General features: G+C 39.4%; 1 protein-coding gene across 1 annotated transcript in view; it reads right to left on the bottom strand.

Moving 5' to 3' along the window:
- Positions 1–1782: 1782 nt before the first annotated feature.
- The window catches only part of LOC140933576 (endothelin-converting enzyme 1-like), a 23093-nt gene continuing 12771 nt past the window's right edge, over positions 1783–12104 (bottom strand). The window contains exons 9-17 of the mRNA XM_073383180.1: positions 10712–10815; positions 10215–10273; positions 8698–8752; positions 8078–8145; positions 7044–7186; positions 6260–6325; positions 5507–5605; positions 4211–4287; positions 1783–3406 (exon numbers count right to left, since the gene is read on the bottom strand). Coding sequence (XP_073239281.1) covers positions 3307–3406; positions 4211–4287; positions 5507–5605; positions 6260–6325; positions 7044–7186; positions 8078–8145; positions 8698–8752; positions 10215–10273; positions 10712–10815 — 771 coding nt within the window. The 3' untranslated portion in view covers positions 1783–3306. The remainder of the gene's footprint in view (positions 3407–4210; positions 4288–5506; positions 5606–6259; positions 6326–7043; positions 7187–8077; positions 8146–8697; positions 8753–10214; positions 10274–10711; positions 10816–12104) is intronic.

Genomic DNA, 12104 nt, shown 5'->3' with positions numbered 1-12104 from the left:
AAGTAATACTATTAAAATGAAGTTGACTGAAGAGAAACGCTATTGGAATTTTTGCTTGCTGTTGTTTCTTGCCGAGGTGAGACTCAATCTGTTGGGAATCTGCATAACGTAAGCAGTACGCGTGTTGCTGAGTTCGACCTCCTCTCGGAGAACCTCGATAGTGGATGTTTAACTTGTGCTTACTCACTTTGATTTTCATTTAAACACTTTCTTTATCACATTGTGTCCTAAATGTGATATCTCGATATAAATTCTGTAAAAACGGATTTTTAATACTTTCTTTCCCCTTTCGCATACATTCTATTTTTAAACCCGCCCCAGTCCTCTCTCAAAAATCGGAGAAAATGCGTTTGGTGCGCACTTTCTGCAGCTCTACCGCAAAAACGAGTACGGTGACCCCCATTTTTTATTTCATGATTTTAATAAGGACAGTGCTTCCTTTCGATGAGAAAAAAATTGGCACAAGTCTATGTTCAGTTTTTTGGCAATTTTACTAAATTGTACGGATTGAGCCATCACGGGTCAAAAAGAGCGCGCGTCCAATTTAATTCTTCCTTTGGAGCGTAAAGTAAAAACAAGGGCATTAAAAGGCATTTTTCTGGTACGTAAGTGGATAAACAATACATTAAAGTCAAATTCTGTGTGATGTCACATGCATCATCGAAAAATCTCTCCTTTTTGTCTAGTTTTGCGCTGCTCGCGGTTTTTGTAAAGGGGTCCTAAATAGCAGTATTTGTCAGCATTGTGACGTCAAAACGAGCACGTTGACCCCCACTTTTTATTACTTTTTTATCATCTTCTTGACTTGTTGCATCAGTGTACCAAGTTTTAGCTAAAATCTATGTTAGGTTCTTTTACTATGGAATCACCTTAACAAATAGATTCCATGTTGCCGTGCGTCTGTTCAGTAATAGATCACAGATGACGTCAAAATGTCGTAAAAACAAAGAAGTGGCACACGAGCCGCAGGCAAGTGTGTCACTGTCGTTTTTACCACATTTTGACGTCCTCTCTGATCTATTACTGAACGGACCCACGGCAACATGGAATCTATTTGTTTTATACAATGATCAGAAAAGAAAAAGACCGATACACTACCTGCCTCGAACCGCTTGACCTTTTGAGGATTTGTGCTATTTTAGGCATTTTTTAAGTCCCAAACCCAACTTTTCATCTTAGCTTCTTCTTTATCTTACTTGTGTACAGTTTCTTCGAAAAGTTTTTCACCGTCTTTTCTTGCTCAAAGAATAATAATAGCGAAAACATTTTGCAAAACAGCGAGTCTCTCGTAGCGAAGACACACGATGGCAAACTGTTGTGAAGATTTCTTGAAGTTTAGGCATTGTCAAGTAGTCAATAGCTTTTTTGGTCTCCGTTTCTCCATTTTTCTTCTTTGTAAATAGCTCCGGCTAAACTTTTTCCGAAGCTTTCACTTGCCATAATCCGAAATAATCTCACAAACATTTTCAAAACCGCGTGGTATGTTGAACAAAACAAAGAAAACAAGTTTCCCGTGACGTCAGCCATGTATCTGTACTCTAATAGATCATGGGCAACGACCAATCACAGCGCGCGTAGCATTCACATCATTGTATAATGTAGTGTAGACATTAGGGAGCTTAAGCAAAGACAGTTTTGAGCGAACATACTGAACGATCCCGTGTGAACAAAGTGGCCGCTCAAATTTTGTAGCTGGTCGAAAATTGGTTCAGTGCCGTGTGAACGTAGTAGCCATAGCCTCAGGTACAATATTTTGCCAATGGAATGTACCATCCAAGCGGATTGTGTACAACACTCGAGTTTATTCATAAAATGTAGAACAAAAGTTATCTGCGTGCTCTCTATAGCGATAACAGTTCAAAGGGGAACATTTCTTCTTAACTAATCCTGAAGTAAAAAATATGCATTTCTTCGTTATATTACAAAATGTGCAATTAGCATTCATACGACGAATAGTCGTTATGCATGTTCACGTCAGCACAGCAAATTTCACCGCCTCGCCTCGTTTTGAAAGGATAAAGTTGCGAAGTTTTGCATAAATGAATTCCAAAGGCAGTAGAGATGAAAAGCGAGAATACCCACGCATAAAGAGTGCAAATGAGAAGAATTATGTTTACGAACGAAGCTTAGTGGTGAAATTCTAGCTCGTGTGACGTAATCATACATAAGAGCCATTAATCGAGGCGTCGATTTTACAAATTAACGCTTCAGTTTGTAGATTACCTGATCATGAGTATAAGAGACTGACTTAGGGGCCTACCATTTGACTTTTGTGGGAGGGGGGGGGATTAGTGATTTGCTTTGTGATACAATTTTTCGACCCTTTTGACCTTTGGTGATAGAATTTTTTTCCCGAAATACAACGGTGTAAGATACTTTCCCGCATTATACTCCATGACAGATTTTATTTCAGCGTAGGATTTTTTTTTCGCCAGGTATTTCCTTGCAAGAATTTTTTTCCTCGAAATCAGTCTGCAGGATATTTTTTTTGTGAAATCACCCATACCCCCCTCAAAAGTCAAACGATCGGCCCCTTAACTCTTTTATTCCTAACGTGAATAATGCAGTCCCATAGGACGCCCATAGAGTGGTTGTGACTTTTGAATTCGTGGATAAAATCTTAGGGTGCTATTATTCAAGTAAAACCTCGCCACTTGTACTTTAACATAGTAATTAAAATATTTGTTGTTCAGCTTTTTACAAAGTGAAATTTGGAATTTTCGTTGAATTTCGACTTTGGCCTCAGGGAATAAAAGGGTTACGAGAATCATCAGAAGAAGGTTGGTACCAGAACGAAAAAACAAAACAAAACAGAACAAAAAACCCAAAAAGTAAATCAGTAAGGCGTTACGTGTCCTTATGCTGGTACGCACTTTCATCAGCGGAAGTTTTATGTGCGAACTAGAAGCCATGACATCAACAAGAGCTTTAGAAAAATAGTTTGATTAGTTACGGAGTTAATTCAGTTTTCTAAAACACTTCTTTTAGTTTGCGGCGACAGGTGTAGTGTGTAAAGTGTGAATTTCCTGGTTTACCTCGGTGTAAGAACCTGTGAACTTTTTCCTTGTTTCGCACCTTTTGTTTTTCTAGGTTCTGCTGTGTTGATTTCTTTGTTTTGTTTTTGTTTTACGTCACCCGTGAGTTTAACAGGTTCTTATACCGAGGATGAGCCGAATTTCGAGCCGTTATCATGTGGCATATATGTGGCAAAAATCAAGAATCTTGTTATAATGATTTAGCTTACGTTATTTTTTAAGAGCTAAGTTATAAATTGTAGAAAACGGGGTTAAATTGACGATATTGTGTTCACCAGACTTGACATTTCTTCTCCGGATTCATCCCTTTACCTGAGGGGCATTTGAAGGCTTCCGAAAACTCCTCAAAATTTGACAGCGAGCCAATGACCCTGTAGAATAACAAAAACAAAAAAATACAATTCAGTTATTTCAGCTCCTTTGACAAGTGAGACCTCATTCATATAAAGAAAACTTGTTCTGGACAGAAGGGTCACCCTTCTAACTGAGCTACCGTGAGCGAGCCAGCCTTTCCTAGATTTTCTTACAAAACATAGAGAACCGTATGTGAAACAAAACGTTGGTTCAGCTAGGCGAGAAGCCAAGCCGGGTCACCCCTTTTCGATGGAAGGGTCATCTAGCCTGTTCCAGGCTCTCATGTAGTGGGGAAGACGCGAAAGAGAGGGGGACACGTGCGAAAGTGAAAGGTACCCGTTTTAATTTTCATGTTCCCGCCTTCTCAGTCCCCGCGGACCCGACTTTCTTGAAGCCTGGAACAGGCTAAAGGTCATCCTCCTAGTCGGCATAACTTTTCTCCATGTATAAACACTTTGGCTCTCCCAGCCGGGTCAACTTGATCAAGGGCGTGACAATCAGAGCGCGCACGAGCGCTATTGTCAGCCCTTGACTGGAGCAAAAGGGGTCCATTTTTTTAACGCTCGCTTTAGTTGACTTGGCTAGGAGGGTGATTCTTGTTTGCCAGAGAATTCGAGAAATCAACTTAACGTTTGGCAGATATCAGTTTAAAAATTTAGAATCCAGTTAGTCTTTAAAAATAAGACCCTGCCCGTGATCATAAATGACTTACTTGTTAGAGATGAGACCCATAATCATAAACAAGCTACAAGTGTCAAATTTCGAGTAAAACCAGCCCGTAGCTAGCAAGAATGTGAATATGGTGTATGTTAAGTAGTCACCTGTAGTTTGCCAATGTGTGAGTATCTGCCTTGGCCAGATTGTACGCCGCTGATGGTCTGAATGAACTACACCACATCTAAAAGACATGAAATGACCTGCTTATTTAGAAGGTGTAGTGGGAAGTGCACTTTTAAAAAAATGCACTTTATTTGAGAGTCAATGTATTTAGCACGAAAGTACTAACTGAGAACACTATTCTTTCGTCTTCAACTGGAGACGGGACCGACATTTTACGCGGTCATCCGAGCCACGCGAAGATGTAGCCCGGTTTGCAGCGCAAAGGGGTTACCTTCATTTCTCACTAATTTTAAAGCGTTCTACTGACTGAGCTAATCCTGCCGCGGCTGAGCGTACTCGAATCTCATTTATCAGTTCGTTTGCGACGATTTGTCAGCTATCAGGAAAACTGATTTTACTACATTTCCGTATATCAGTTAATTCTTACTGATTTTACAGGGGCACCCAACGAGAATATAGTTCAAAACCACTTAAACATAGCATTATTAAACGTATTGTAGTATTTAAACGGTAGATATAGAGTTATTTTTATCCCCTAAATAGCTGAAAGTCTAGTGATCCGAAAATTGTAGGGATCAAAACTTGCCTTTTCGAAAATTTCAGCCAGAAAAAAGGCTCCCGAAAATTCTAGGTGACCTTTATAGGGTAAAAATCCGTTAAAAATGGGCAACAATACCATTTTTTAGGTGTTCGAAAATCCTAGGAGAGGCAGGCAAGCAAGAAATTTTACAGCAAATGTTCCGAAAATTCTAGATCTCAAATCGTCTTCCGAACAGATATTTTCCGAAAATTGACGTTGGGTGCCCCTGATTTTAGCCTTCAGTGGAAAAAAGAAAGCTTCCTCTAACACTCAAAATAGTGATCATTTTCAGGTATCGTTTTTAAAGGATAGAAAGGAAAATGAGAAACCATGATTTCAAACACTCTGCCAAATCTCACACTGCTCTTCCCTTATCGAACTGTGCCCTTAGTAGACAGCTGAATGCCACATTCCTAAATTAACCACTTCAGTACTAGACGCTATTATCTCCCTTTTTATCTATTTTTCCCTAATCCAATCCGCAGCCTCTTGAGATTTATCACTCCACTCGTTCAGCCCCAGACTTGCTACAAGTCGACCTCTTGGCGAGCGGAGCGAGCCGTTTTTAGCCGCGAAGAGGCCGACCGAGCGACGAAGTCGCGAGAGGTCACGCCATATTAAATCCGACGAAGGACTTTTCTGAAGGTATAGTTCAGTCCAATCACTAATTTGAATTTACAACTCTCTGTTTACTTACCTGAGCAAAACTGATAAACAGCAGCTGTTCATTTGTTTTGTCGAGACCAGGTAGTAGCGCTTCGTTTCCGCCGTTCTTCTTTAACCAATTCTTATATCCCTGTTTAAAGAAAACACAGTAAGGAATTAGATGGCTCTTTACTTATTGCCCACTATCATCTAGTGTGACGCTTGGACCAATGTTTCAGGAGGTGAGAATAAGGTTCAATCAAACAGGCGCTAGAATAAAATTATAATTATTGGCATTGTTCATCCCCCTGGCCTGTTCCCCGTTATCAAATTCCAAGAATTCCAAGACGGCATTGGCCATTCTTGAATTGACGAGTCGTCTGGACGAAGTTTAACGTCCTGTAGGTTAAAGTCGTCTGGTTTCAAAACAGGATGCATAAAAGTAAACGACAACACTGAAAAAACAGTGTTTCCTGTGAAGGCTGCTCTCGACTATTCCTAGTTGCTTCTGGACGAGTTCGGCATAAATGCACCCTAGTTTACGGCATCCCACTTTACTAGATGCACTTAACGTATGAACGACGCACTTAACAGAAGACGCTAGAATCATCAGACGATAAATGCGTACGTCTTATTTACCGGAGGAGGAGCGGGTATTAAAGATTGCCTTGTAGTCCAAAGATTTCTTTCTCTAAAAGGTGTGTTGGAAGAGTATTTTTATGTTTAAATGTCTTCACTACTTTGCAAGTGAATCTAATTCAAAGACCAGTCCAAACCTTGATAGCTCAGTTTCGCGTTAACTTACCCAGTACGCCAGTCTAATGCCACCGTTATCTGCAATATTTTCACTCAATGTGAGCTTTCCGTCGATCTGTTTTAGGACAAAACGGGGTCGAAAATCACGAGAGGAAAATGAAAATTTAATTTAGAATTTCTAAAAATATGATTATTTTCAAAGGTAAATGCTTTTTTTCTTGACAGAGCGAAATGAATCGAACTGGTAACAAACCAGGAACCATACTTTTTCTCATTGCTAACTGACGAATAAACGTTTGAAGCAAGATGTCTTGCTATTAGCCTCTGTAGTTTCCCCTTATTTCTTTTATCCTGCGTAGCAAGCGTTTTCGTGTGGTTTCGGAGCAAAGAGAGACCGAGGCCGAGCGGTCTTTGATCGACTCTCCATCTTCGTTCTTCGCTCAGAAACCGCACGGAAATGCTTGCTACGCAATTCAGTTTATAAATTAAATAGTCAAAAACTAAAAGGATTAGTTTCTAAAAAATGCCCGTCAGTGGGGAGAGTGAAACAAACAAAAAAAAAATGGTTTTATTTATCAACTTAGTTGTTTTCTTCGCCTTCACTGCACAACTACAACGTGAAACTTTTCAATGTAACGTATTTATAGAGGACCTAAACTCCCGACGACAAATTTTCTTCTATTTTAAAACTTTGATGTGCTCCATAAAAATTCAGCGCCAGGAAAAATGGCATATATTTGACCAATTCAGCCAGCTGAAATAACCTCCATAAATTTTAAAGGAACGCGAATGCTCTCCTCAACATCCTGGCTCCCTATTGACACGTGACTTACATGGGTTTGTCCCTGGTTCCCACCATCCACTGGGTATTTGTTATACTGATCCACCATGCATTGCGCTCTCGTGTTAAAGCCTTGTGACGTATAATTGCTCCACCAGTTTTCAATAATTTCTCCTTCTTTGTTGAAATACCTTCCTGGTGAATCAAAAATTAAACGAGACTTAATTGAAAAAGTCAAGAAGTTTTATTTTCAAAGCAAAGTAGAATTAGGTTTAATAAAGCTAGAAAACTTCGCAAGTAGGGTTACTGGGGTCATTTCAATTAAACTTCAACAAGTGTAATTTTATAAGTGCCTCTATTGTTTTAAGTCTGAAAGCAATAGCAATACTTGTAAAAGCTTCATGAATTGACCCCTAGTGTAGACTGCGAGCAGTCTCTCTTTAGCTCGAAAACCTGTAAGCGAGACTATTTGAGCAGCGAAGTCGCACGAGTTGCGAGGGCGCGAGACAGATTTTCGAGCAAAAGAGAGACTGCTCGCAGTCTACCCCTAGTGAGAAACACTATGAAGTTGAAAAAGCACGTCAGCTGCTGGAATAGCTAGCAGTCAGGATACCGTGGGACAAAAATAGGTCTACTAGAGGCGGTGTAGAAATCCCTTCATAAAAAAGCGTTATTGCGGAGTTATTTGCCGGGGACTTAAAACGACTCCTTCACCGTAGGGGTATGAAGAGATGCATCCAAACTTGTACATAAAATTCCGTAAGAAATATAAAAGTGCACCAACAAGGCTATACCTGGTTTTGGGCCGGGCACTACAACCATTGAGATACGCTTCATTCTCATTTTTAGGATTTATTTACTTGGGAAATAGGTATCACGGCATTTGGTTTGAAGGTATACATCGGCCTAACCTGCCATCAGGTGACCTTTCGCCGACTTTTGCTCTTTTGGCAGGTTTACACAACAGACAAGATGTGTTGGCAATGAGGCTGTTAAAGACGGTCATGACAGATAGCCGCCTATGGTGACTTGGTGACACTATTCTCTAAAGGGCTCCTAGATTGTATCATTAGGCATTTTACTAACCAGTTGCGTCAAATCCGTGAGATAACTCGTGCGCAAGGACCATTCCAATTGCCCCAAAGTTTACCGCTCTGCAATCGAAAATCAAAATCAGTAAAGTTTAATCTAGTTTTATACAAAACGTTTCATCTTGATAAAGAAATAATTTATCAACTTTTCCATCGAATTTCCTTAGCAAAAACATGGTACATTGCAGAAGCAAAGGGATGGAGCAAAGGAAAAAGATCATTAAGCCATATACTAACTAAACAGAGGAACGAGTTTATAAAACTTGACCAAACTTTAGTGGCTTTAATTGAAGCTAATCTAACAGAGATAGAAATTTACCAAGATCGAGACCTGTTAATTAAGGGACGTTTTACTAATTACGTGAATAGTAGAGCCTTGCAAGCAAGCAGGGGACGAAGCCTATAGGCAAAAAAATCAATCAATCAATCAATCAACAAACAAAACTTCCAAGTTAAACCTTTAAACTTTTTGCGTGCATGAAAACGAAAATCTCCAGTCAGGTGCGTTTTGACCGTTTCTATAAAATACAGCAGTTTTCTTTAAAGTGCGGGAAAGCGGACAAAGGTACTTTTATGTTAACGTTGCAAATGCACTGATGATGCAAAATGTCATACCTTGGTGCTTTTCTACCATAATAAAAAGGAGGCTGCAGGATTCCCGCCAGAATGTCTAACAGAACAAACAACCCACATTCAGTACCTAGACCGCCTATTAAACTGCACTGTTTCGTTAACATTGATTATAACTAACTTAACTATTCCCTATTTATTTGTAGCTACAGTAGGTAATTTATAGTTGACATAGGGTCAAAAACAGCTACAGTACTGAAATATTGTCCCAGAAACAAACTACTTGCTTTAATTTACCAGACATGTTTTGACGGTGCATCCGCCATCTGCAGTGTTACATATTGTTGTGAAGTATTTTGTAGGTTGTTTTGAAGGTTTGTCTTTTGCTGTATTTAGTTGTGAGAGATACTATGAGCGATGCCAGGGTTCTCCACCAATAATATGTTGGGGTTGATTGTACGAGCAACTCGCTTGCTAAGCAAAGACTCACCGTGAATCTAGGATCACAACTTTTGAGTACTTTATTCATTATTTGTTCTTCTACACACCTCTTATTAAACTGCTCCAAATTAACCTCTAACTGAGCCAAATATTGACAACTTAAATAACTGAAATGCAGGTGCTTTTGGGCTTAGTACTGAAAGCACTTCTTGTGGATCACCAAAGTGGATTAAAACAAACCTACACGGCTAAACATGCCAAGTGTAATTAACCAATCTACACTTGACAATAGGACTTCACTCTCATGTAGGAAACAACCTACAAGGTTAGTAGCCTACGAAAACATCCGTCTCTCCACGCTCTTCGCCGCTGGGGACGTTCCGCGCGAAACGTCCCAGCGGCGAAGAGCGCGGAGAAACGGATGTTTTCGCAGGCTACAAGGTCAGCTGCGAGCAACTATAATCCCAAGTGTGTCCACCTTAAGTACCAACACTCGAATTTAAAACCACAAGATAAATAACACTTACATTGACAAACTCATTAAAAAGAAGATAATAATAAAAAACCTGTCAACACAAATACGGAGTACTCTTAAGATCTACAAACAAGCACGGTCAAGTACAAACATGAAATAAACTAAACACCACATGACACAAATCTTCAAAACAACCCACAAAATACTTCACATTAATATGTGGAAATCATCTTGAATATAAATCGTGCACAATGCTACAAAGTTCGTTATTATTTATTCAAAATATTTCGCCGTTTCTGATTGGCTGCAATCCCCTGGCTAATTCTTCATAACCAACTGGTGCTTACCATATTTGGAAGACACCACACTTTCTATGGGTTTACTGGCGTGCGAACCCACACGTTCTCGAATCACTCCTTTGAGCAGGAAGTTTGAGACTCTGAATTCTACAGATACCTAAAAACATGCGAAGACGGCTGTCCGAAACAGGTGCTCGCGCCTCGTGGTTCTACCAACACAACAAGCTTAAAACTTAAACACAAGAATTTATACAACACTCGCGTGCAAAAGCCCTCAGGGAGAGTACGTTTTACGTTAAAAAGGTTCAATAGCTGACATAACTAAAAAACATAGAAATTTTTCTTACTTATTTCATTTGTGTTTGGTAAGTAAAAAGCATTGACCAGCTGAGGTCCAGTAAACCATCTGTAAGGAGTTAATAGAAATAAGGGTACATTACTTACATTACATTAGTTATATGGCTGGTTGGCTGTCTATTTTTAGATACCTTTGTTTAATACACGGAGTTGTATTTTGTGGGAACTTTTCAGGTAATTCAACATGCCCAAATTTTAAAGTTTGGTTTTCCTCTATACTCATAGTACAATCTGGTCTGGAAAATCGTATTCCGCGTACTTACAGAATGGTCAAAGGCCGGTAAGAAACGTGTCTTAAAAAACTGTTCCTGCTTAAGCTCACAACGGGTGTAAAAAATCATATTTTTTGGTTTGAAATAGGGTCAGGATTTGGACAACGGTGTCGTACATCCCTCCCCCCACCAAGAATTGCCATGAGTACCCCCTGGGCGTAATTTGACAGTTGACAAAAAGAAAAAAGACTTCTTGTACTCGGCATCTTACTTACTGTTCTTTATCCACCGGGGTCTTGAGAGTTGAGAGAAATGACCTTGTTTGCCATTTCATCACATCCAAGGCATTCACAAAGTAATTGTCAGTACTAATGCTCAGCTAAAATTAAATTGAAAATTAAATTACTGTTGATTAACTCTCCTTTTCTGGCTATTCTGGGTATCAAAGTCATGCGTTTCAAATGCTAACTGTGCGCTCTTTGAATTGTGATCAGTTTTATAGAACTATCACTTAACATTTTATGTCCTTCAAACAGGTTATCAACCCTACTCCCATCTCCTAGGACGATAGCTTACTCGCGGGAAGTTGAGTTTCTTGGCTTTTTTGTAAAAGGAAAAAATGGGGTTGCCCAAGAGGTGATAAAATCTAGAAAAATCAGTGCCTGTAATTTAGCTTTATCTAGTTGTCCAGAAAAATATTACGCATGAAATCAATATATAGCGGATGGAAGCTCGGATTGTCGGAAATTAAGCTAAGGTGCTTTATCATTTGACTGAGGCAGACTAAACTTTTTGTCTTCTTTTAAAAATTCAAACGTTGAAGGCTTTCTGACATAAAATTTGCTTGGTTAGTGAAGACGTCTCGAATTTTTAGAATTAATCCCACGGGGCTACAATCGCGTAGCTTCGCGCAAAGTATTTAAGGACAGTTTGTGTGCCTATCTCTCGGACGCACCCATTCTCGGACTGTACGCATTAATGTTTCGTATATTCGTCCTAGACTTTAACTAAAACCGGAAAGATAGTCTCCGTTGAGTTATTGGTTAGTCTACTTTCGCTAATTCTTTTTGGGACAGGTCTCGTTGCGGTTTAGGCTGGAAAATTTGAAGATCTTGTGAAGGTAGGTAAAATGTGTTTCTTCCCCACATTGAATTTAATACATCGTTCCAGTTTGCACCTCGTTCTAGCCAAATATTCAACAGAAATAACTACATTTTGGAGAAAGTTGAGCAAAAAGGAACAAGGTCTGCTTCCAAGTAAGAATTATGAGTTAACTGTTTCACATTTTTGACCAAGAACACGGGAAGAACTTGGTATGTTTTTTCGAGGTATGCCTCATGATTCCTCGGACAGCGCGAAAGCCAGACACATATTCAAGTTCAACAACAGTTTCGTAAAAGAAGAAAATTATTTTTCCCAGCTGCTCCTAGCTGAAACTTACCTGGTTTGACACCCAGCCGTTGGGATTAACTTAAATGTGCAATTTCTAAAATGGCAAAATATTTAAAATCGCTTGTTTGTTTATTGTTTGTTTGTTTAAGCGCACTAATTCTGCGATGAATACTCGAGGATGGACTCATTAAAACCGACTTTAAAATGTTTTTTAACTCAGGAAAAGGCATTGTTTACTTGCAATGTTACTCCTCTTTTCTTCAACGAGACGTTTTT

The sequence above is a fragment of the Porites lutea genome, chromosome 4, assembly GCF_958299795.1.
Source record: "Porites lutea chromosome 4, jaPorLute2.1, whole genome shotgun sequence".
In the NCBI taxonomy this organism is placed as follows: domain Eukaryota; kingdom Metazoa; phylum Cnidaria; class Anthozoa; order Scleractinia; family Poritidae; genus Porites; species Porites lutea.
Note: the sequence above shows the minus strand (reverse complement) of the source record. Positions and strands in the feature narration are given on the sequence as shown.